The sequence below is a fragment of the Prenolepis imparis genome, unplaced genomic scaffold (genome assembly GCF_030444845.1).
Source record: "Prenolepis imparis isolate NDT839.2.m4 unplaced genomic scaffold, iyPreImpa1.0 SCAF_2, whole genome shotgun sequence".
Taxonomy (NCBI): domain Eukaryota; kingdom Metazoa; phylum Arthropoda; class Insecta; order Hymenoptera; family Formicidae; genus Prenolepis; species Prenolepis imparis.
The window spans coordinates 22,624,427-22,646,530 of record NW_028141160.1 but is presented as its reverse complement, the minus strand read 5'-3'; the positions used below and the strand labels follow the sequence as shown (position 1 = coordinate 22,646,530).

General features: G+C 34.4%; 4 protein-coding genes across 6 annotated transcripts; 1 reads left to right on the top strand and 3 right to left on the bottom strand.

The window, feature by feature from the left end:
• Nucleotides 1-1,287: 1,287 nt before the first annotated feature.
• LOC145932776 (alpha1,4-N-acetylgalactosaminyltransferase 2-like) lies at nt 1,288-5,697 on the bottom strand. Its single transcript, XM_083032018.1, has 3 exons — nt 5,496-5,697; nt 3,515-4,122; nt 1,288-1,724 (listed from the first exon to the last, which is right to left on the bottom strand). Exons 1-3 carry the CDS (start codon nt 5,695-5,697, stop codon nt 1,455-1,457), a joined length of 1,080 nt encoding a protein of 359 aa, XP_082888144.1. The 3' UTR covers nt 1,288-1,454.
• Bur (GMP synthase burgundy) lies at nt 5,582-18,036 on the top strand. Of its 2 annotated transcripts, XM_083032017.1 has the most exons (10): nt 5,582-5,714; nt 9,908-10,227; nt 12,812-13,074; nt 13,171-13,383; nt 13,518-13,815; nt 13,955-14,429; nt 14,614-14,855; nt 14,934-15,104; nt 15,212-15,640; nt 15,938-18,036. In XM_083032017.1, exons 3-10 carry the CDS (start codon nt 12,860-12,862, stop codon nt 16,037-16,039), a joined length of 2,145 nt encoding a protein of 714 aa, XP_082888143.1. In that variant the 5' UTR covers nt 5,582-5,714; nt 9,908-10,227; nt 12,812-12,859; the 3' UTR covers nt 16,040-18,036. The 2 variants fall into 2 exon arrangements, with proteins under 2 accessions (XP_082888143.1, XP_082888142.1); XM_083032016.1 differs by lacking the exons at nt 5,582-5,714; nt 9,908-10,227 and adding an exon at nt 11,002-11,273.
• LOC145932779 (ejaculatory bulb-specific protein 3-like) lies at nt 7,857-9,762 on the bottom strand. The gene is made up of 2 exons (XM_083032022.1): nt 9,537-9,762; nt 7,857-8,397 (listed from the first exon to the last, which is right to left on the bottom strand). Exons 1-2 carry the CDS (start codon nt 9,730-9,732, stop codon nt 8,228-8,230), a joined length of 366 nt encoding a protein of 121 aa, XP_082888148.1. The 5' UTR covers nt 9,733-9,762; the 3' UTR covers nt 7,857-8,227.
• Rev1 (Rev1 DNA directed polymerase) lies at nt 16,389-21,871 on the bottom strand. Of its 2 annotated transcripts, none has more exons than XM_083032015.1 (7): nt 21,698-21,868; nt 21,480-21,580; nt 19,944-21,342; nt 19,260-19,701; nt 17,907-19,089; nt 16,712-16,854; nt 16,389-16,563 (listed from the first exon to the last, which is right to left on the bottom strand). In XM_083032015.1, exons 2-7 carry the CDS (start codon nt 21,531-21,533, stop codon nt 16,389-16,391), a joined length of 3,396 nt encoding a protein of 1,131 aa, XP_082888141.1. In that variant the 5' UTR covers nt 21,534-21,580; nt 21,698-21,868. The 2 variants fall into 2 exon arrangements, 1 of the variants encoding a protein (XP_082888141.1); XR_014424782.1 differs by lacking the exon at nt 16,389-16,563 and having other exon boundaries at nt 16,817-16,854; nt 17,907-18,002; nt 18,068-19,089; nt 21,698-21,871.
• Nucleotides 21,872-22,104: the final 233 nt, after the last annotated feature.

The window sequence follows — 22,104 nt, the reverse complement described above, 5'->3', positions numbered from 1 at the left end:
TTGTAATAATATTAATATTAATATTATCAATAATTATTTTTTGAGTTTTTGAGTTAGTTTGTACTAGTGGATCATAGTAGTTGCAACTGCATTCATCCGATGTCAGCCACGTCGGAATTTATTATCATACTAATAAACTTCGAAAACGTCACGTATTACTAAATAACCATTGTTTTCTTTTAGCTGAGCAATTGTCTATTCCGCTTAAGAGTTTCAATTCGTCGATTAACCTACTATATTCGCATTTCGATTACTAGAACAATCGATATATTTATATATATATATATATATATATATATATATATATGTATTTATTGCATCTTGATATGAAAATATCAATCACCGAGAATTGAACGCACGCGTAAAAACGATACAACACACTTGAGACACGCATTATATTCACTGGGGAAATTCACTCACAATCAGCGAGAATAATTTTGCATGAGCAATCCTCTTACGATACAATTTAAATGTGAAAAATACAATTGACGAGTCGTCTTTTTCAAGTGTAAAAATAGATCTTTGACAACGGGATAGAGAAGAATGATTTGTTTTAGTTTTTACAAGCACGATCGATATGCATCAACATATTATCGAGGTCACCACGTCAATAGACATACGAGTCATACATCACAATGTGGCATTGCGCGTGACAGCCCTATTAATTATTTAATAGCCGTGGCAAATGATGGTAACACTTATTGTTAGAGCGACGTTAAAGTCCCTCTCCGTCGAACATTGTTATAAATATATGCTTTATATCCTTATGTACACAAGTGTATCGCGGGGGGGGGTCATTACTTCAACACTTTTCTAAATCAGCCTTTGTCTCGTAATACATACATTAAATACATTAAATTTGATCATTCGACGAACCGTCTCCTCGGTAAAAAATTTTTTATATATAATCATATATAACAATATAAAATTATATTGAAATATGTATAAAATTCGATATAAGAGTTATGTATAATTATATATAATTTTATATGACTTATTATATAAAGTTATATATAATTATATAATAAGTTATATAAAATTATACATAACTTATATAGAATTTTATATATTTCAATATATTGAATATATTGATTATATATTGAAATATATAAAATTCTATATAAGTTATGTATAATTATATATAATTTTATGACTTATATATAAAATTATATAAGTAATTATATAATAAAATTTTATATGACTTACATAAAATTATATATAATTATATAATAAGTCATATAAAATTATACATAACTTATATAGAATTTTATATATTTCAATATAATTTTATATTGTTATATATGATTATGTATAAAAAATTTTTTACCGGGTCGTCCTTCAGTGCCAGATAAATGGGGGTTTTGTTTTTTTCACAGAGATCGCGGTGTTGGATTTTTCCTATATCGTTCTATCAGTCAAACTTCTATAATTATCCTAAATAATTATATTTGGATTCAAAATATTTTACCACAGTTGTTGAATACGTAGGGACAATAATTCCGCGCGACAACGGCGTATGGCACGTTACTGTTCACTCGCACCTGTTCAGCTTTACTCAACTTGTTCCACACGTGAATCGCCTTCGCCTTGCTCAGTATCTTTAACGTCGCGTTACTGTTCTCCGTGTCGAAATATTTCTTCCACTTCTTGTAGTGAATCGGATAGAAGACCGACGGCGGATATACCGTGAAACCGCGGCAACGGCTAGGTGTCATGTCGCGTACCTATAAAGTATAAAGATATTTTTATCTAGATTTTATATATAAAGTATATATATAAATATAAATTGTATAAAACTTTTATATACAAAATATAAATTGTATAAATTATTTAAAAAATTATAAATTGTATAATGAGAATTTATACAATTACGCACGTACACACACATACATATTGTACTATATATTATATACTATATATATTGAATACTAGATACTATATATTTTTATATTAATACTATATTTATGTAAAATTATATGTAGGATATTTTTATCGTTATTATATTTATATTTTATAATATTATTATGTTCCGCCGATATTATTCCTATTTTGACTCGAAAACAAGGTCGGTCGAACGCGCTGTTTTATATACGTATATTTTAACTGTCAAGCCGGTAATGTTTATCGTCTGTGTATTCGCATTATATTTGTCCTTTGTCTGGCGAGATAGATTTCGACACGGTAATAATAAGTCAGTCGTTAAAAGTCATCGAACCGAAAAGAAAGCGAAGCGAGACGGTCGCGCGAGAATATCGAGAAAGACGCGATCTTTTATCCAGATCCGAGACCTTTTTGTATCATCTAACTAAATATCTATAATAAAGTAATTATATTATATATCAAAATTAAAATTACTGAATTAATAATAAATTCCTACATATATAACTGAAGGAATATTATATAATTGAATGCTATAGTTGAAAGAAAATTACAATTCCTTAAAAAGGATTCGACGCTAATTAAAAAAGAGATACTAGAATAAAATTGCAAAATAAAATACAAATCACGCTGCTGATAAAGCGCAACAGAGGGAGAATAGGATGGAAACATAAATTATTAACAATTATTAAGATACGAGATATGTGCACAGAGAGTTGGTCAGATTAGATCGTGCAAATAAAAAATTGCAATGTTAAACACGAGACACGCATTATAAATTATTATTTTTTATAGCGCTATTACTTGTTATCTTAAAAATGTCTGTGTTTGTAATTTCCTATTTGAGTTAGATACAGTATCTTCTCCTGTTATTTAGGATCCGTCTTTTATGCGCGTATAAAACGTAAAAGTCTATGCGAAGAAACGCGACTACGCCGTTCGTTAATAACGTTTCTAACAATTATGCCGTAATTATGCGCTGTCAATAAAAATTGGCTAAGCGCGAGGATTTAACCGCTGCGAATTAAAATCGGCGTCTTTAATCTCTTAAGAGCATAATGGACTGCATTTGCCGAACGAATCAATTCGATGGAGCGTGTCTCTCTTATTCTTCTCCCTAACAAATGCACTTTTGTTGTTTACTTTACGTTTATTAGCGTGTCTCGTTTGTTTAAACAAGAACTAAAAGTAAACATGTAATTGCTAACGTCACGAAATGACATGCACGAATTTATTCTAACCGGCTTATCATTGCAATATAAACATCGTGTTACACTTGTCGAACAGATGTAAACATATACAATTATTCTTAAATAATTTATTTATTTATTTCATCTATAATTCCTAAAATCAGCTGTTCTGCTCATTCATACAATTTTTTTTTTTTTTTATTAAAGGCATGCGTAAGAATTATTGATATTTATACTCTCATTTCTTCACATTTTAAACTTGTTTTTTATGAGATTAAGGAAATTGGCAATTAAAATCTTAAATTTAATTTTAATTAATTTTATATCTCTAAATTTTGTATCTAAAATTGATTTTATGAATGAATAACAATTTCTGATTAATTAATCAATATTTTTGGACCTCTTTCAGATAAACGCTTGTGTTACTGCAATCTCTGAATACTCACATGTACCGTCCCGCAAAGCTTCTGCAACGTCCTCGTGATAACCCCGGGTCCATTGTTGCCCCAAACATTACCGCGGAAGTTCTTCTTGAGATCACGCACGCAGGCATCGGCCACGCGTCGTCCAAGCTCCGATCTGTCAAATCCTATGACACCGGCGGCGATATCGTCCCAGTCCTCGGCACCGGCGAAATTCGTCAGGTTCTCCAGCGAACTGGTGACCACTACGTCGAGGTCGAGATAGATACCGCCGTACTTCCACAGGGTCAAGTAGCGCAGCATATCGGACATGTGGCTGACGGGCCAGTGGCTTTTCTTCAGGATGCCGCTGTTGTACCACGCTTCCAACGACGTACCCTTCACGTATCTCTCCGGATAGATGTGCCGGATCTTGACGTTGCGATAGTTGAGCAGGTGCCTGATGATCTCGCGCGTGCCGTTGGAGAACTCGGATTTGCTGACGAACAGCAGATACACGGTCATCGTCGGGTTCATCCGCGCCGCCGATTCCACGGCGCAAGCTTGCCGGGCGTTCAGCACGAGACCCTCCTCGCCGAAGCAGGAAGTCTCGTGGAAGAAGATGTTCCTTCCTGGTGTCGGTTTGTCGACGCCTAAAGTATAAAACGATCTTTTTCCCATATATTTATATTAAAGATTTTAATTACTAAATATCCACGAAGTAAACGTCAGATCAGAACGTGTTGAGATTAATTTTACATGCGATAAGAATAACAATTTTTAAATTTTACGTATTTCGAAGAAACATGCTCTGAAGAAAAAGATTATCGAAATTGAAAGACTTTGAAAAAAAATTTAAGAAATAAATATCTATATTGCATTCAATTTTTTTTCATCTTGAATGATATAACTAAAATTAATTAAGTTACTAGATCGATATAAAGTTAATAAAGATAAAAAAATATTGAAATTTTTTATAACATTTTTTTTCAGACGCATAAATATTTTCAGATTCTTCGAAAAAGCCAGGCAATCGCTGCGTTGAATCGTTTGAAAACAGCCTAAGGCACATTAAATGCGGAAAAATATTGCTTAGAAACTTACGCAAAGGTGAGTAAAATTGTATCAATATATTATCGATATATAATATTAATATTATCTGATTGAGTAAAATCAAATGAAAATATAATGAATTGTGCTGATAACCATCAATGATAAGTCATCTAGATTTGATTTAAAAATATCAATGAATTTTTCTGTACGCATAATTGTAGATGTTTTGAATGCGAATTAAATAAGGATTACACGCGAGAAAATATTGTAATTTGTATTAAAGGTACCCTGAAAATTAGTTATTATATTTTTATTTAGTTATTATATTAGTTATTATATTTTATCGCGCGCGTATCGATAATGCACTGTTATCTCTATCGAAAGAGAGATAGAGACATATTGCAATGTGCTATTTTACGAACACACATATTATATTATGCAGTTTGCGCAATCGTATATTACGACGATAATGTTGCGTAGTTGAGCGTATCAAAATAGTAGATATATCGTATAATTAACTTGAATAATTTCTCGAACGTTAATTATCAATAATTAATTTTTCTAGCACGGATGGCTTATCATGCTCAAACAAGTCTTTAACTACAATTGAAGCTATTTTTAAATTAAAAAATACATAGTAAAATAATAAACAGAGAGAGATAAATTTTAACTTCATAAGTATTTTTAGATATTTAATAATAAGAATTATATTATTGAAAGAATCATATAACAACGAAAATTTATACATTATATTTCCTGTAACTTTAGAGATCGAGAGAGCCTCTTCAAGTGTGTAAAATCATATCTAAAATACTTATGTGACGGTTTCTAGTATATCTAAAAGTATCTGTGTGAAAAATCTTGCGTATATCAAGTATAAATTATATCCATGAATTATAAATTTGCTCCATATTTTTTTTCAAATTCATTCTTGATACAAGCACAAATAACAGTAATTAATTCATCGTATTACTTGTTTCTGGCTCGAAATCACGGATGCCCTCCGCAGCTGAGATTTCATCGTAGCATCTGATATCGTTGATCGTCGACACGTCGAGGAACGGTATCCTTTGGATGATGTTGTTCTCGGTCGAGATCATGAGGATGAGGAGCACGACGGCGAAGGCGAACCCGCACCATAATAATCTCTTTTTCATCTTTGCGACTATTTTCATCGAACTGCGCTATCTAGGTAAAATTACCGATTTGTGGTTATGTTACAAATACAATTTTCACGCCCTATTTTACAATTTTCATCATCTTTCTATTTATCTTTCTTCAAGACACCGGAAATGAGGGATTTTATTTTTTCTTATATTAAAAAATCTAGATTTTAAAGCTTCTGATATAATAAAGAATTACACGTTGTTGTAAAAAAAAAATCCGTTCGAGATGATGAAAAATGTATAATTAATCAACATAGGAGTGAATCTTTTTAAAAGACAGAAGATAACAACCGACCGATTTATCTCAAATAGCGCATACCAAAGGAGAAAAATAATACTTCGGTTTCAAGCGTGATAAGCGAAAAAGCATATCGCACGAGAGAGAGTCACAAGTACGCAATTTAATACACGAGAGTCATTTTTTTAATCATTACATTAGCGCATATGATTTTCTGCGCTTGATTTATCTCGCGAAACCGCAAGAATGTAAGTTATCGCTTCCGAAAAGATCTTAGTGAGCGATTTTCTTTCTTGTTAATTCGAACAGCGTCGAAGTATAAATGAATTAAACAATTAAACTTCTTTCTGTTCGAGAAACGCAAAACTTTGGGAAAGAAGTTTAGATTATTATATAATAAAAGAACGTACAATAGAGACGATCGCACGAGATTGTATATGATATATATAATTGTACATTTATTGTAACAACACACAAGTGCAAGATGCTCTTAATTCACGCGAGAAAAAGCGTACGTGGAGAACCGCAAATAACTCGTGTTAAGGAAACGTCAAAGACCGCCTAATTTTTAGAAAGCGAATTAAAGGCCGCTTGTTAAAAAAAGTGTCGCGAAAAAGAGACTCTCTTCCGCAAAACATTGCAAATTGTAAGACAAATACCTGATTCACAGCGCTCGTTCTCAAGTTTGTTCCCTCGCTTTTTATCTCTTTTGTGCTTTCCCGTATAATAAACGTCGGCTTCCAATCATCACGTTCCAATGCAAACTTGATATAAACGATGCGTTCTATTTTTTTTTCTTTTTTACATATCGCCTCTTTTACATATCGTTATCTTGCTATCATTAATATTTATGATACGCGATACGTTTTTGTATCCGCGTAACAAAATACTTGTAAAACTTGTTTATTTTACATCACATCATGGTCATCGGATGTGCGTAAAGTTACATAATCACGCACGACGAGAAAAAAAATTGTAAATCCTTTAATGAAATCTACGAAACCTCGATCGTTTCCCGGTGTTTTTTTTCCATTCGCGCGCGAACGGGGCTGAATCTCGTGTTGAAAGAAAATTTCGGGGACGCGGGTGTTATTCTATGATAAGCTCGAGATATTAAGCTCGGTGAGAGTGTGAGAAAGTACTCGCTCAACAAAATATATAGTATTCGAGTACTATTCGCGGTCCTCTTCACACGCGACCGCCTTCTAATACCGGCTATGCGGAATTTTGCCGCATAGATGTTATCAAGTTAATTATTCATTTTATTACTAATTCTAACTGGAGTTGTATTAATCATCATCGTAAACGGCTTCGCGACTTGGATTATTATTCTAGGAAAATTATTGCTCGACTCGATCGCATATTACATATGCACGTCAGAATTGATATTTTCACCGTCGTGTACTCCTTTCCGCCATCCGCCATCGATCGTTGACAATCAGCTGACAATCGACGCGGCTCGGGTTTCGATGAAGGAAAAAAAAAAAACACGGAGTGTTGTCGCGATCGCGGATAAAGGTAATACTGTTTCGTAATTGAGCACAGAGAGAGGTGACAGGTCTACCTCCCCGACGTGACTACATTTCACGACTATACTCCAGACGCGACTTCGCCGATGGACGAGAGGTCGAATAGTGCCACCCCTCTGCGCTACTGATTGTGCGCTTTATAATGTAATATATTTCCGACGCATGCGTGTGTAAGGACGACGGGGACGACGGACGGGGATGATGACGACGACGACGACGACGTTCTTGTTGTTGTTGTTACTCCTTTCCTCGCGAGAAGACTCGTCACGGGTGTTGTTTGACAACCTGTATAAATCATCGCGCATCGTCGTGTGATTTACCATCATCGTATTATACCGATGTAAATGTACCCGATGATAATGATAATTATATAATGTACATGACAGATGCATTCGGCCCAATTTTCACCAAAATGGCTTTTATTTATCAGTTAAAGTTGTACGTGTATAATATCTGTACTAAACTTCGTCTACGTTTTTTCGTGCTCGTATCATATATTACAGCTATATGTATAGATTTCCTCGAAGACTATACACATCCCAGACAGCATCATGTCCAAAATTGGAGCCTAAGACATCTTTAAGATATTTTTAAGATGTCTTTTGAATATCATATCATGAGACTTCTTAAAGATGTCTTAAAGATTTCTATCTGGGATGTATGTGATGCACAAGATTGCTCTTTTTTATTATTATTTGTCACTTATTGTTAGGCAAATTAGGTGTACAATATAGCTCGAAATGCGCCGGAATTCATTCGACCGTGCCGATTATCAGGCAATGGGGATGTTCATCTTCTTCGCATCCTCTACGAACTTCAGCACCATCGCGTTCCATTCGTCGGGACGGTTCTCGGTGTACCACACGACTATCTTCTCCATGTTCTTCTTCTGCGCTTCCGTGCACTTTCGGCATTTCGTCGCGAACGCTTCCACCGCATGTTCTGCATCAAAAACACATCTCCGAATAAATTAATTCGAACAATAAATAATTAACTTCGACAGACTCGAAAATCGAGGAAAATCGTGGCGATTTCTACAATATCGTTTAATATATTCACTTTAAACTTTATGTGCGAAGAGATTCTAATTAAGAGTAAAGAATAATATTTTTAAATATATTTTTAAATATATTTCTTTCAAATAATGCGAATTTTGTATGAATGAAAGATATTTTTAATCCATATAGGAGCGAAAAATTGATTGATGAATCTCTTTAGTAACAAGACTGAAACAAGATTTTTTACAATGTTATATTATATACTGATACCCAGAATATATATATATATAAAAGAGGTATATCGACGATTACTCAGTGTAAAGATAAGATAAATGTAACTTAAAAATGTGCATAAATTGAACAAGCGCATAAAAAAGATATATCGCCGATTACCCAGTTTAAAGATAAGATAAATGTAATTTAAAAATGTGCATAAATCGAACAAGACTCATATTGTATACACATTTATCGCACAAACAATGAATCAAAATTCTAATACCGATGCATCGATGATATTTTTTTATCTTATATAAAATACAAATAATATTTCCGATATCTTCCACAAATTAGATAGAGATAAAAGAGAATAATATTGCTATATTATCGTTCAATTAATAACATGATTTGAAATCATAATTAATACTACTACTATAATATTACTCTTTTAATGTATGTTTTAATTATATAATAACCCAGAGAGCACCATGTCCAAAATTGGAGCATATAAGACATCTTTAAGAAGTTTTCTGATATGATATCCAAAAGACATCTTAAAAATATTTTTAAAATGTCTTATGCACAGATTTTAGAGATGATGCTGTCTGGGAATATTACTTATTAATTAATAATTAATAATACTATAGTCTTACTTTTAATGTACGTTTGAAAAAAAAAGAATCTTACAATTTTCGTTTTCTTAAATTTATATGAGATAATAAAAATATCATGAGATAATAAGAAAATTATAAAAAAATTTAATTAATAATTAATAATATACTATAGTCTTATTTTTAATGTACGTTTGAAAAAAAAAAATTTTTACAATTTTCGTTTTCTTAAAATATGAGATAAAAAATATCATACGCTTGAAGAATTTCTGGTCCTCCGTCACGCATGGACCGGTATCCATGAAGCAGTTGTAATACTGATTTCGGAGCTCGTCGTTGGACAAGATATCGTCGGGATTGATGTGATCGAACATGTCGGAGTACATTTCCTCGGCGATGACGGCCGCCAACACCAGGAGGGCCAGCAGACTGAGATAGGACGGTTTACCCATATTTTTTTTTTAGCGTTATTAGGAATTCGTACCGCACGAAACTGATTGTCGACTCGGCCCGGCGTCTCTTTTATAATTCGCGCTCGCCCTTGGACGAACCTGGGCTCCTTACGTAAATATCCTATGTAAACAGTTGTTACACGCCTCGTACTAATTGTAATTGCATATGCTTCAGGTGGACGGAAGGAAGATCCGCGATCCTGGAAGGATTAATTGATGAGGCCGCGACCCAAGACGAGGCGAAACAACCGGGCGCTTGGTCGTTTCGCTCATGTAAGGTGGTCATTAAGGTGGTTCGCCTCAACTCGATGTTGGTTTACGTGGACGTCTTCATTCTCGCGGATCATCAAAACGAGCTGGGATTAAAGACTGCTCTTGAGCTACGAGTGAACACTGTAATACATCTTACCATTGACGGCTAATGTGCAGCGTCACACTCGTAATCGTACCTTTTACGCTCGATCTGCGGCATCGATGCTTAGAAATTAACGCCAAGTGTGTATTTTTCTATCTAAGAATATTAGCCATTTGATTGTAGGCAGTTTCCTCTAATGGAATGATATAGTATATCTGATCATATTTGCGGATTATCCCGCCGTGAATTATTTTCAAAATTCGGGATATGATCTACGAGCTTGAGATTGCAAGCTTGAGATAGATAAAATATTCATTTCAAAAAAATTATATAACTTTAATTATCGAAAACAATCTCGTTAAGATTGTTACATCGTGTAATTTTACGTATCTCTGCAATTCCGCTTACAGAGTTTCTAACTAAAAAGTTTTTATAATTTCGAAATTGTAGAGAATTTTTTGTAAAATACGAGTTTATATATTTTGATATTCTTGAAGGAAATTTATTTTTAAAATTTTGTTAAAACAAAGGTACACACATATATTTTAACGATACATCATTATAGATGATCTTATTAAAGATAATAATATATTTCTTCAAATATTGAATATATTTCAAATTAATTAATTATATAAAGTATACAAATTCTTAATATTATATATATTCCTATTGTTAATGTTGCGTAGATTAAATCATAATATACAATTATATTTTACGCGTGTGTAATTACGAAGCTATTAATTATTGCTCCAATGTGAGTGACATACGATATCATTAGTATAACGGGTTATCCTTCAAAAGGGGTAATTTTCGCATGATTACATCCTTTAATCCATCTTTTTTAATTGAGGTGCATTAAACAACGTAAATAAGGATAAGAAAAAAATAGCGCGCGTATATAAAAACATAATGTTCCATTCTATGTATGAAATACAAAAATCAGACACTCGCGCATCGACTGGTGATTTAACCAGACGGGATTTCGCGCTCGCGAGCCCCTAGTGACTTTAATATCGCGAAATTGGCGGGCCTTCGCGGCCGCTACTTGAAAGCAGTCAACGATCGCGCAGCATTGTGGCGATCGAATGGCCGCCTCGTCTGATGTCTGTCCATTCTGTTCTTCTGTAATTAGTTTTACTTTATTCGGCGATCCACGCGAGCGGCGGTCTCACGGCGAAACGATCCGGTAAGGCGGCGTCGCGCGACCTGTCAAACCTGTCAAACGCGACGGGATAACGGGTGCAACAATACAATTCATAGATTCCGCGGAACCGCGAAGTGCGTGCACTCGCGCACACGGCCGGTGTGCGTGTGCGAGAGGAAGATTTTGCTTTTTCCATTAAATAACTATCATTACTGGTGATCAGCGCGAAACACCGTCCCGAGTCGCGAGCGCGACTCCTCCGTTAGTCGTTGAGGCTTTTATGTACAGGGTGTATCGGGCGAATCGTCGGAGCTAGCGTAGACCAAAAATTGTAATATGTACAGTAGTTTTTCGCGAGATGATGTCTCGGCTGCATGTGTGAAGTCGGAAACATTCTTATTCCCCCCTCCCTCTTCCCCTCTTCTCCCCGGCTACTCTTCCTCTTCCTTCCCCTTCACCCCCTCCCTCGTCTTCTACTACTCCGCTTGACATTAGGTTATTGCACGATTAACGGGAAGATAAGCAGCAATAAATACCTTTCGAAGCTGGTCCGAAAATGTAAAATTCACCGTCTGGTGTGAAAAAGAAAAAATTCTCGATGCAAATAGTATATAAGCATAAGTGAATGTATTCGTGAAAATTATGATCACGGTATAGCGATGCATATCAATTTTAATACACCCGAACATCATCTATCGCTGCGCAGAACACTTTGATTTTATATCGCACGAATTTAATTTATTCCATTAATATAAGACATATATATTTAATTCATTATATATATAGATATATATATAAAATAGTATGAAAATGCTAGAATAAATTAAATTTTTAACAATCAAGGGGATAAAGAATTAAAAAATTAAAGAATCAAGAATAAAAGATTACTTTTTATAAAGTGGCTAAAATGTATTTATTGCTGCAAAGTTGCATTATTAAGAAATTGTTGTATACACCGATATTAAATTGCAAATATTGGTGCTATCTATTCAGTTTTTAAATGTTTTATAATAATTAATAAAATATGTACAGAAAATATATGTGTAAAATAATATACAAAAGATGATTTCTGCACACTTCGAAGAAATGCAACTTCTAAGAAAGTTAATTATCACATTTTGTTGCTGAAGTTTTCAGCATGTACTTACTCATACTTGGACTTTGTTATTGGTATCACTGATAAACATATTAAAATAAAAATAGCATTGAGCAAGTTTAATTAGTCATCAGTGAAGACTACTAGTGTGTGATAAAATTTAAAATGAAATATTCTACCATTTGATACAATATATATATATATATATATATATATATATATATATATATATATAATTATCACATCGTAATATATACAGAAATGAATGAGATAAACAATATTATATAATGAGAGTGAAGAATTGAAGTATTGATTTTTCTTTAAAGTAAAGTTCCTATAGATACATCTTTATAGCATAATTAAATAATGTATTATATAATTTAATATTACATTTATATATTTCATGATACTTAATACTATTTTTACAGATATTTTTTCATGTTAATGTCTTTGTACATGTTTTTTTCTTTTCAAATTGTTACAGATATAGTACTATAGCAGCCATAATAACATTGACAAACGTAACATTGAAATGGAAAAAAGTGGCGATGGATTGCTGTTTCACGCTGAGAGAAATAATGGTGCCGATGAAGCAGCCATGGACATTGTTGACGAAAGAGTGGCTATCTTAGACGCAGGTGCACAATATGGAAAAGTGATAGACCGAAAGATTCGTGAACTGAGTGTCCATAGTGAAATTCTGCCACTCGATACGCCAGCATTTACTCTTCAAGAAAAAGGATACAAGTAAGAGTGTATACGTGTGTTTGATATAAACTTTGTTATTGTTAATGTAAACTTGAATTTATATATTTATCGATTATATGCATTGATTCATTTTAGAGCTATTATAATTTCTGGAGGTCCTAGTTCAGTATATGCAGAAGATGCACCCAGATATGACGCCGATATCTTTCGAATAGGAATTCCTGTATTAGGTATTTGTTATGGAATGCAAATGATGAACAAAGAATTCGGCGGTACTGTAACCAGAAGGGAGAGTCGAGAGGATGGTCAATTTTCCATTGAAGTTGATACCAAGTGCCTGTTATTTAAGTATGTAAATTGCAGCGTATCGCAGAAGTTTGAAAAATATTTATCAATTAGAAAGTACTTTTGTCTGATTCTACAAAAGTACATTTTTAATCTTAAAAACTCTTAAGATATATGTAATGCATTATTTATTTCAGGGGCTTGGATAAGGAACAGATGGTACTACTAACTCACGGAGATAGCATAGACAGGGTAGCCGACTGTTTTCGTACTACTGCCAGATCGTCAAGCTTTATAGCGGGTATAGCGAGTGATAAGATGAATTTATATGGCGTGCAATTTCATCCAGAAGTGGACTTGACGCCTAGTGGAAAATCGATGTTACACAACTTTTTATTCGGCATCGCTGGCCTTACGGGCAATTACACGCTCCGCGATCGGGAGGCTCAATGTATACAATACATCAGAAATACTGTAGGCGATAAAAAAGTTTTGGTAAGCAATTAACGAATACTCGCACATTAAAATTATACATAAAATTCGTTAAACTCTAAAAAAATATTATAAAAATATTAATATTTCAAGTATATATACATGTAATGAAAAAGATATTTATTCATTTAAAAACTTACAGTTATTGGTGAGCGGTGGTGTGGACTCGACGGTGTGCGCGGCTTTGTTACAAAAAGCTTTAAATAAGGAGCAAGTTATAGCACTACACATTAATAACGGCTTCATGCGTAAGGGAGAAACGCAATTCGTTGAACAAAGTCTAGCTCAATTGTGCGTGACGTTAAGAGTGGTGAATGCTAGCCGCTACTTCATGCAAGGCACGACGACTGTCCCATTGGACAACGTCGCGCCTATGAACGCTAATGTTACGAATAATAAAGGAATATGCGGCGCGACGAGTAGCCCGAGAACCAGGTTAACCAAAATGTTGTGCGAAACTACCAATCCAGAAGAGAAACGAAAAATCATAGGCGACGTTTTTGTAAGAGTCGCAAACGAGGCGATGGCGGAGATGGGACTGAAGCCGGAGGATGTATTCCTTGGACAAGGCACCCTCAGGCCCGATCTTATAGAAAGTGCAAGCAGCTTAGTCAGTGGTAAGTGTAATTTTTTTACATCTCTTAGGCCTGACTTAAATATATGTTTGTCTTTATTTAGTTAGAAAGAAAAATAAAGATAGATATATATTTAAGTCTCGCTTAAAGCCAAAATAACGTTGGTGCAATCGGGCCTTAAACAACTTTTTTGTGGAACAATAATGCGAGTTTTATGCGGATTTAGGTAAAGCGGATGCCATAAAGACGCACCATAACGACAGCGAGCTTGTGCGAGTGCTAAGAGCGCAGGGACATGTAGTCGAACCATTGAAAGATTTTCACAAGGACGAGGTAAGACAATTGGGATGCGATCTTGGATTACCGGCGGCTCTGGTCGCGCGTCATCCGTTTCCCGGTCCTGGACTCGCAGTACGAATTCTGTGCGCAAGTGACGCTTACATAGAAAAAGACTTCTCCGAAACCCAGGTATTACGAAAGCGCAAGAAGCAAATCGCCGTTAATTCTCAAGTTATCGCTTCAATTGACACTGATATTTGCTTATAGGTCATAGTCAAAATAATGGCCGAGTACGAGCAGATGCTTCAGAAGAAACACGCCTTGCTGAATCGGGTGGAAGGCACAACGTCTGAGGCCGAACGTCAACAACTCCGCAGGGTCTCGAGTCATCGTCATATCGCAGCGACTCTTCTGCCTATTCGTAGCGTAGGAGTTCAGGTACTTGAAAAATTTGATTGTAAAAAAAGAAATAGAAAGATTATCGACAAGTATATTCTGTCTTTCGTTTTACTTGAAGTACTAAAACATCTTTCATCCGTTTACAGGGCGATCGGAGAACTTACAGCTACGTAGTAGGTTTATCGTGTGAAGAGACTGTATCCGAGGGAGTGGAGTGGGAAGACATGTTGTTCCTCGCGAAGCTAATCCCGCGCGTGTGTCACAACGTGAATCGCGTGTGCTATATCTTTGGACCGCAGCTCCATCATCCAATCCAAGAGATCACGTCCACGTATCTCACCTCCAATGTGATAGCGACCCTGCGGCAGGCGGATCACTTGGCCAATCAAGTGTTAAGTGCGAACGGCTGTATGGGAGCCATCAGCCAGATGCCCGTCGTTCTGATCCCGATACACTTTGATCGCGACGCGACATGCCGGCTGTCCTGTCAACGTTCCGTTGTGCTCAGGCCGTTCTGTACTAATGATTTTATGACCGGCACGCCCGCCATTCCTGGCAAAGATTTGCCGATACACGTAAGTTTCATATATATACGATTTCCATATCTATAATGCATGCTACAACGAATTATTACTCATCGCATATTCGCACTTATATTTATATCTATATATTTTATGTATCAAAATCCAATCGTCTAATGTTATATTTGCCATTAATATATTCGTAATAAAAAAAGATGATAAATTCTTATAGAATTGTGAAGAAAATTGATGGAGAAAAAAAATGTGGAATTTTATATAATTAAATTGTACAAATTGAAAAAAGTAATCATACGTATATTTGTAATTGATGACTTCAATTATGTTTTGCAGGTGGTGAAAAAGATGGTGACTGAAATATCCACGGTGCCCGGAATCTCACGTGTTTTATATGACCTAACGTCTAAACCGCCGGGAACAACAGAATGGGAGTAGTGAACGCTCATCTGGCCCCTTTCTATTTTTTCACCATCCCTGCGCGCGTAACGACAAAGTGAAAAAAAAAAGTATATTTAAAAATATATATATAGATATATAATATTGCGAAAGAGATACACGAATTCGAGGTTGATGACTTCTTACTAATTTATACAAGACCTTCGAGCAAACTTTTTCAGCAAAAGGTATGCATTAAACGAGTCGTGTATTACTGGCTTCTCTAGACAAAGAATGGCATTTTTGCGTTCGATTAAAAACTTAAAAGGTAAAATATTATTATATATACGTTTGCCTGTAAATAGGTTTCTTATATTTACTACACTTTCGTTATAGAAGTCTTAATTTATTAAATTTCCAAGATTTCGTATTCACAATCATTGTTATTACATCTCGAATCATTGCATCTGATCGACGGTACCATTAGATTGTTGTTGTATTCTATCTGCATAAAACGTTGAACATGCTTCACGGTTCTCCTGTACGTCTTATGCCAAGTACAGTTCTCGATTTTTGTTATACATCTGCAATACGGATATATAAGAAGATACATAATAATATTTCATGTATCATATGTCGAATATTATTATTTATCAACCTTTTGTATTATACAAAGCGTTATACATATATACGTTTACTATAATACAAATGAATTCGATAGAAATAAATTACCTGTGCATGGTTTTCAACAAGATATGTAAATCCTCGATGCGTTTCTTTTGTGGAAGCATGCTGAGGAACGTCGCGAGTGACAGAAAGTCCACTTCATTCACGACTTTAGACTTAGTGACCCACGTTTGTAACTGCATTTTTACCTGTGAAAGCATATTCTGTTCAATTCAGTCATGTTGAGATGAAAAAAAATATCATCTTTATATATTTTAATACAGTTTTCTGAACGATAATCCATATGTATATATTAATTGATGAAATTATTACAAAGCATTAAAAGCAGACACGACTCTCCATTGAAAATTCTAAACAATATATATCGAAAAGGAGAGAAAGCGGAAGGAGAGCTTCGTTACATTAAAGACGGAACTCTCGACTACACGAATATTACTGGTAGTTTAATAGAAAATTTTCGAATTCTTCTAGACATCCGTTAAAAAAAAAATTTTTTTCCCTCTTTATTTAACTATAATTTAATATAGCGTAAGAAAAATCGAATCATTTCTTAGTTATTTATTTCAATGATATACGTATGTGAAAACAAGTGCGTTAACGATTTATACCACACGTTTGTTTATAAACTAGGTCTAAGTTTTTAAAGTGTGGTCATTTCTACTTATATGATAAGAGTGAATCTAGAACTGGAATTATACCCCGAAATAAAATGGCACTGCGCAATGTACTGTGATAAGCTAATTCTCATGGAATATTACCGACATTTGTTTATCATTACATACATGAATCTTTCATGGTTTTACTGTGCCAATGTCACAGTTATCATTCAATGTTCGGCATGATGATTATAATTCACAATATTTACATGTTAAATATATTATACATCTACTGATTTTACACATACAGATTGAGGGATTTAAACATTTAATATATACATAAGCCACAATATTTGCAAATAAAGGAAAAGTCACATTTCGAAAAGAAATTTTTTTTTTTGTAAAATGTAAAATTGGTAAATATAAGAAGGAGAGAAAGAGAGACAGAATTATAATATGTGTCATTATAGCAATAATAAGAAAATGATTTGTAATACCAAGGAATAATTTTCGTACAATATTATTATTTAATATCAATTGGAATCATTACGTGCACCAATGTCAAAAAAAAAAGAAAAAAGATAGAATACACAAACACTCAGTTCCTACTTAATAATTTGTTTTAACGAATAATTATATGGTACCTGTTGTAATGGAAGAGCGAAAAGATGATTCACGAGAGTAATCAACATTTCCTGATGTTTATCTATGTTCTCATTGTTATGTAAAATACTTAAATTCTGTAAAATAAAGGTATCGGCTTTATCCATCGCAGCATCATTGTGTGAAATCTCAATATAATTACTGCGACACGATGTGGAATCGGCCTTGTTGATGATGTCCTTTTCGCATAATTGATCCCTCGCATGCAATATTTTATCCTCTCGCGGTGCAGCTTCGTTTATACAAGAATTATTTACAATAGGTTTCGCATATTTCTTATTACTATCGTCGGTCCTCGAAGAACTTTCTCCCTGCAGTTCATTATCTTTGTTTTCATTTGTTTCTTTCAAATTTATTCTAGTCCCTTCTCTCTTCATATTACAATAGATCTGCACATCGCGTTGCACATCGGGATGCAAGTTGTTTTTCATCAAAGTTGACAGAACGTCCGGATCAATTTGCGAACAGTCGTGTACATTCAATCTTTTCTCGTCATCCGAAACTTTATTCATCTGAGACTGTCTCTTATTTCTTTTATATTCGTCGAATATCTCGTTTCTTATATCCTCGGGTAATTCGATCAACACGGACATATCGATGTCTTGGATTCGCGGTATCTCGTATTTCGACGATCTTCCGCTACTCGGTTTTGTGTGTCTGAAAAAATTCTCTTGAGATGTCTGTCTTTGTATCGCTTTCTTGCTTGATTTTCCAGGTAAATCTTTCGCTTTAGTAATATTTTCACTTGCCTTACAATTATGTAATTTTTTATCTTCTGTTTCAACTGTAGTCGATTCGGTCTGAATGTTACATGGAGTTGCTACACATTCATCCTTATGTATATTGGAAGATTCTGTCAATGGCAAATTATTAATTTTTCCATCAAAAATATGTTTTGTTCCTAATGATGATTCAGCAGTTAAAGACACTTTAGAGCTATCCAATTTAGATTTCTCGGTAAAATTCGAGTCGCATCGATTCTTCTCGTCTTTACCCAACGTTTCATCACAATTTGTTTGCATTTTTGCAGTTTTACTAAAGAAATTAATTAAGTTGCCATTGTTCTGCTTAGTCTTGCATATTTCTAGTCTGGATATTTGTATTCCAATTCCTCTCATATCTTCGGGTGTTAAATGCAACTGATTCCAAATGCTTATAACTTCCCTGTAGAGTGAAACATCTGCATTAATTATTTAATATTTTATAAAATATAAATATACAAAATAAATATATTAACAAAATATATATTATATAAATATAATATATTATATAAATATGTGTTATTGTAATAAATATATTAAACATGCAAGGAATCAACAGCATTAAAAACTTACTTTCTGATGATACTGACGTCGTCGACAGCCGCTATAAGATTTTTCGATTTTGTTACATAATTGCAGGGACCATGACCCATGAACTTTGCAGTTTCTCTCGGTGCATCTTCGGCTCTAACCATGAGTTTTAGAGTGATGCATCTGCCCTTTGCACGAACTGCTGTTAATCGGTCGCATACTTCCGTAGATAATTTGCTCAAAAAATCGACGGCGTCGTCATTGTTTCGGAATCTTATACCGTAATTGACTTCGGCCGATACAGATTTCCTGATGTGTTCCAGATTCAGTTTCGTTTCGTCCAGTCCGCGGCACATCTTATGCAACTGCTCTCCCATCTTTTTGCCGAATTCCTTCTGCAAAACACCCAGTGAAATCTTTTGCAAATCCTTGCACGTACGCACATTCATTTTGCGTAGCTTATGCGTTGTTGTTCCGCCAACTCCTAAAATATCGAGATAAGACAATTTAATTCTACTAATTGTAAGCTAATAAAGTCATAATCAAGTGAAAAGAGCGTATAGAGACTACGATATTCATATTCGATGAAATATACATATTTCTACAAATTTTTTCCAAAATATTTGTTCAAAAAATATTTAAGATATTCTTTTTTAATATGAGAATTTGCGTTTCTTTCACATGTACTTTTTTTTCAATACTAGATGATATTAATCTCAAATGTACCTGGTAAATCTCTCGTATCTAAAGCCCGCACATATGTCTCCGCGTTCTGATTACTCAAATAAAATTGATTATCGGGTTTAGCTTTTCGCGTCGCCAATCTCGCCTGCAACTTGTTATTGCCGAATCCTGTGGACACCGGGCAATCTGTTTTTCGCTTTATCTCATTCCTGATTATAGTGGCAAATTCCAACGGTGACAATCCGGACCCTTCGAGAATCCTCGTGCAATCCGCGTACATTTCGTCGCAGCTTACCGCCTCGATATCTAATGTATAAGATGCTACCGTATCGTACAGTATATAAGAAACTTCCTTGTAACCCTCGAAATCGTATGGAATCGTTTTCAGATTTGGGCACAGTTTCAACGCTTCTCCCAGAAACATGCCGTTTTTTACGCCAGCCTTCCTTGCCGCATAGGAACACGAAGCTACTTCCGACAACGATCCAAATTCTTCCTTGCCGTCGTAATTCGCCGAAAATGTGTTACCTTTTGCGTGTGTTACTGCAACCGGTAGATCTCGCAATTCCGGTTTATTCCTAATTCCTACAGACACGAAAAAGCAATCCATATCAATATGCATTATAACGGATTCCCGTTTGCGTTCTACTCTGTTATCTGTAAAACATATCGTTTCATCTTCAGGGTCTGATTCGCAATCAGCTGAAGTTGAAGGGCCTCTTGCTTTTTTCAATTCTATTAAACGCTCAAGTCCGGGAAATACCCCGTCACTTGTATCTCTCAGCTCGTTGACGTAATCTTTAAAAGTGGTTCCCATGGTGGCGATGTAATGTAATCTCGAATTACTGTAAAATGCTGATAAAAATTCAGCGTCTCTTGTAGATTGTGCACTTGTTCTTGTATTCGTAGGTTGACGATTGCTGATTGTATCATGTTTCGATATATCCTTGTTATTTATATCAGTCTCATTGTTAATTATTTCTGCTTCAGATTGTTCAATATCTTGTTCATTCATAACTGAGCCAGTATCGACTTTAATCTTATTATTTAATTTATACGCCAACTGAGGTTGTATATTAGTGCTATTGGAGTAAAGTAAATAATTTTGAAAATTCAAAACTTTTCCAGCCGCAATGCTATCGATAATCCACTGTGGTTTGCATATAGGAATTGGATTTTGACTCTTTCTGTACAACATTATTTTAGAATACGGTAGATTGGATGCTATAATATGAGTTGTGATTTTAGGACGCATGTAATGATGATATAAGCCTCCATGCAACATCATTAGACGTCTGAGCTCGTCAGATGTTGGATCTGTATAACCGTTTACAAATATCGCAATTCCATCAAAGAGTTTTGACGATTCTTTAAATTCTTTATTGGCTGTATTACGAAACTGCTCCTCTAGTTTGGCTTTCTTTGCAGCCATATAACCACCCTGAAGTATATTTATTATTAGAATACATGAATTAAATAACATGATAAAATCATTTTTATTTCTAAATAATCTAGTAAAATTTAATTTAGATAAATGGATAAATATAATATTAAATGTTAAATTGTACGTATACTCACCCACTCTTCAAAGCCATTTTCGCTCCAAGCATGATCTCTTTTCTTTTTTGACATAATTGCATTATAATTTAATTATGTATAATTATCGTATAATAGATGCACTAAAAAAAGAGAAAAAAAGATTAATAGCTTATATTAATTACAGCTTTCTCAGAGTTCTTAAAATTTGAAATTTCTTTCAATTTCTCTCATGTAAGATTAAGTATAGTGTTTATAACCTCAAATATAGAAAACGTGCATTGCGTAGAATCTTGAAATTGACAATTTATTTCAATTATTATGTTGACTGTTGACTATATCTATTCATAACTTACGTAATAGCGATCAATGGCCGCGTTCAGCGGACTCAACTGCTAAGTAGCAATCGAACGTGATTGGTTCCTACTTTAAGATCCAGCCAATCAGCATGGAATGACATCGGAAAATTGCTCAACTGTTGAGTCCGCTGAACGCACCCAATATGGCCGCGTTCAGCAGAAAAAGCAGCTTTGCAACTGTTGTAAAATTCGTGAATCTGATTGGTGTATTCTCTTCATCTTAGCTGAACCTAAGAGAATACACCAATCAGATTCACGAATTTTACAACAGTTGCAAAGCTGCTTTTTCTGCTGAACGCGGCCAATGA

What these genes read in the sequence shown, in the direction of transcription:
- Rev1 (XM_083032015.1), bottom strand. Translation starts at nt 21,533, where the DNA reads ATGTCAAAAAAGAAAAGAGATCATGCTTGGAGCGAAAATGGCTTTGAA. An exon ending in AAAATGGCTTTGAAGAGTGG is followed by an intron (nt 21,343 to 21,479) that starts GTGAGTATACGT and finishes AATATACTTCAG; the next exon opens with GGTGGTTATATGGCTGCAAA. An exon ending in TCGCTCTTCCATTACAACAG is followed by an intron (nt 16,855 to 17,906) that starts GTACCATATAAT and finishes ATGCTTTCACAG; the next exon opens with GTAAAAATGCAGTTACAAAC.
- Bur (XM_083032017.1), top strand. Translation starts at nt 12,860, where the DNA reads ATGGAAAAAAGTGGCGATGGATTGCTGTTTCACGCTGAGAGAAATAAT. An exon ending in CTTCAAGAAAAAGGATACAA is followed by an intron (nt 13,075 to 13,170) that starts GTAAGAGTGTAT and finishes GATTCATTTTAG; the next exon opens with AGCTATTATAATTTCTGGAG. An exon ending in AAGACTTCTCCGAAACCCAG is followed by an intron (nt 14,856 to 14,933) that starts GTATTACGAAAG and finishes ATTTGCTTATAG; the next exon opens with GTCATAGTCAAAATAATGGC.
- LOC145932776 (XM_083032018.1), bottom strand. Translation starts at nt 5,697, where the DNA reads ATGAAAATAGTCGCAAAGATGAAAAAGAGATTATTATGGTGCGGGTTC. An exon ending in TGATTTCGAGCCAGAAACAA is followed by an intron (nt 4,123 to 5,495) that starts GTAATACGATGA and finishes TTTATACTTTAG; the next exon opens with GCGTCGACAAACCGACACCA. An exon ending in AGCTTTGCGGGACGGTACAT is followed by an intron (nt 1,725 to 3,514) that starts GTGAGTATTCAG and finishes TATACTTTATAG; the next exon opens with GTACGCGACATGACACCTAG.
- LOC145932779 (XM_083032022.1), bottom strand. Translation starts at nt 9,732, where the DNA reads ATGGGTAAACCGTCCTATCTCAGTCTGCTGGCCCTCCTGGTGTTGGCG. An exon ending in GGACCAGAAATTCTTCAAGC is followed by an intron (nt 8,398 to 9,536) that starts GTATGATATTTT and finishes TTTTTGATGCAG; the next exon opens with AACATGCGGTGGAAGCGTTC.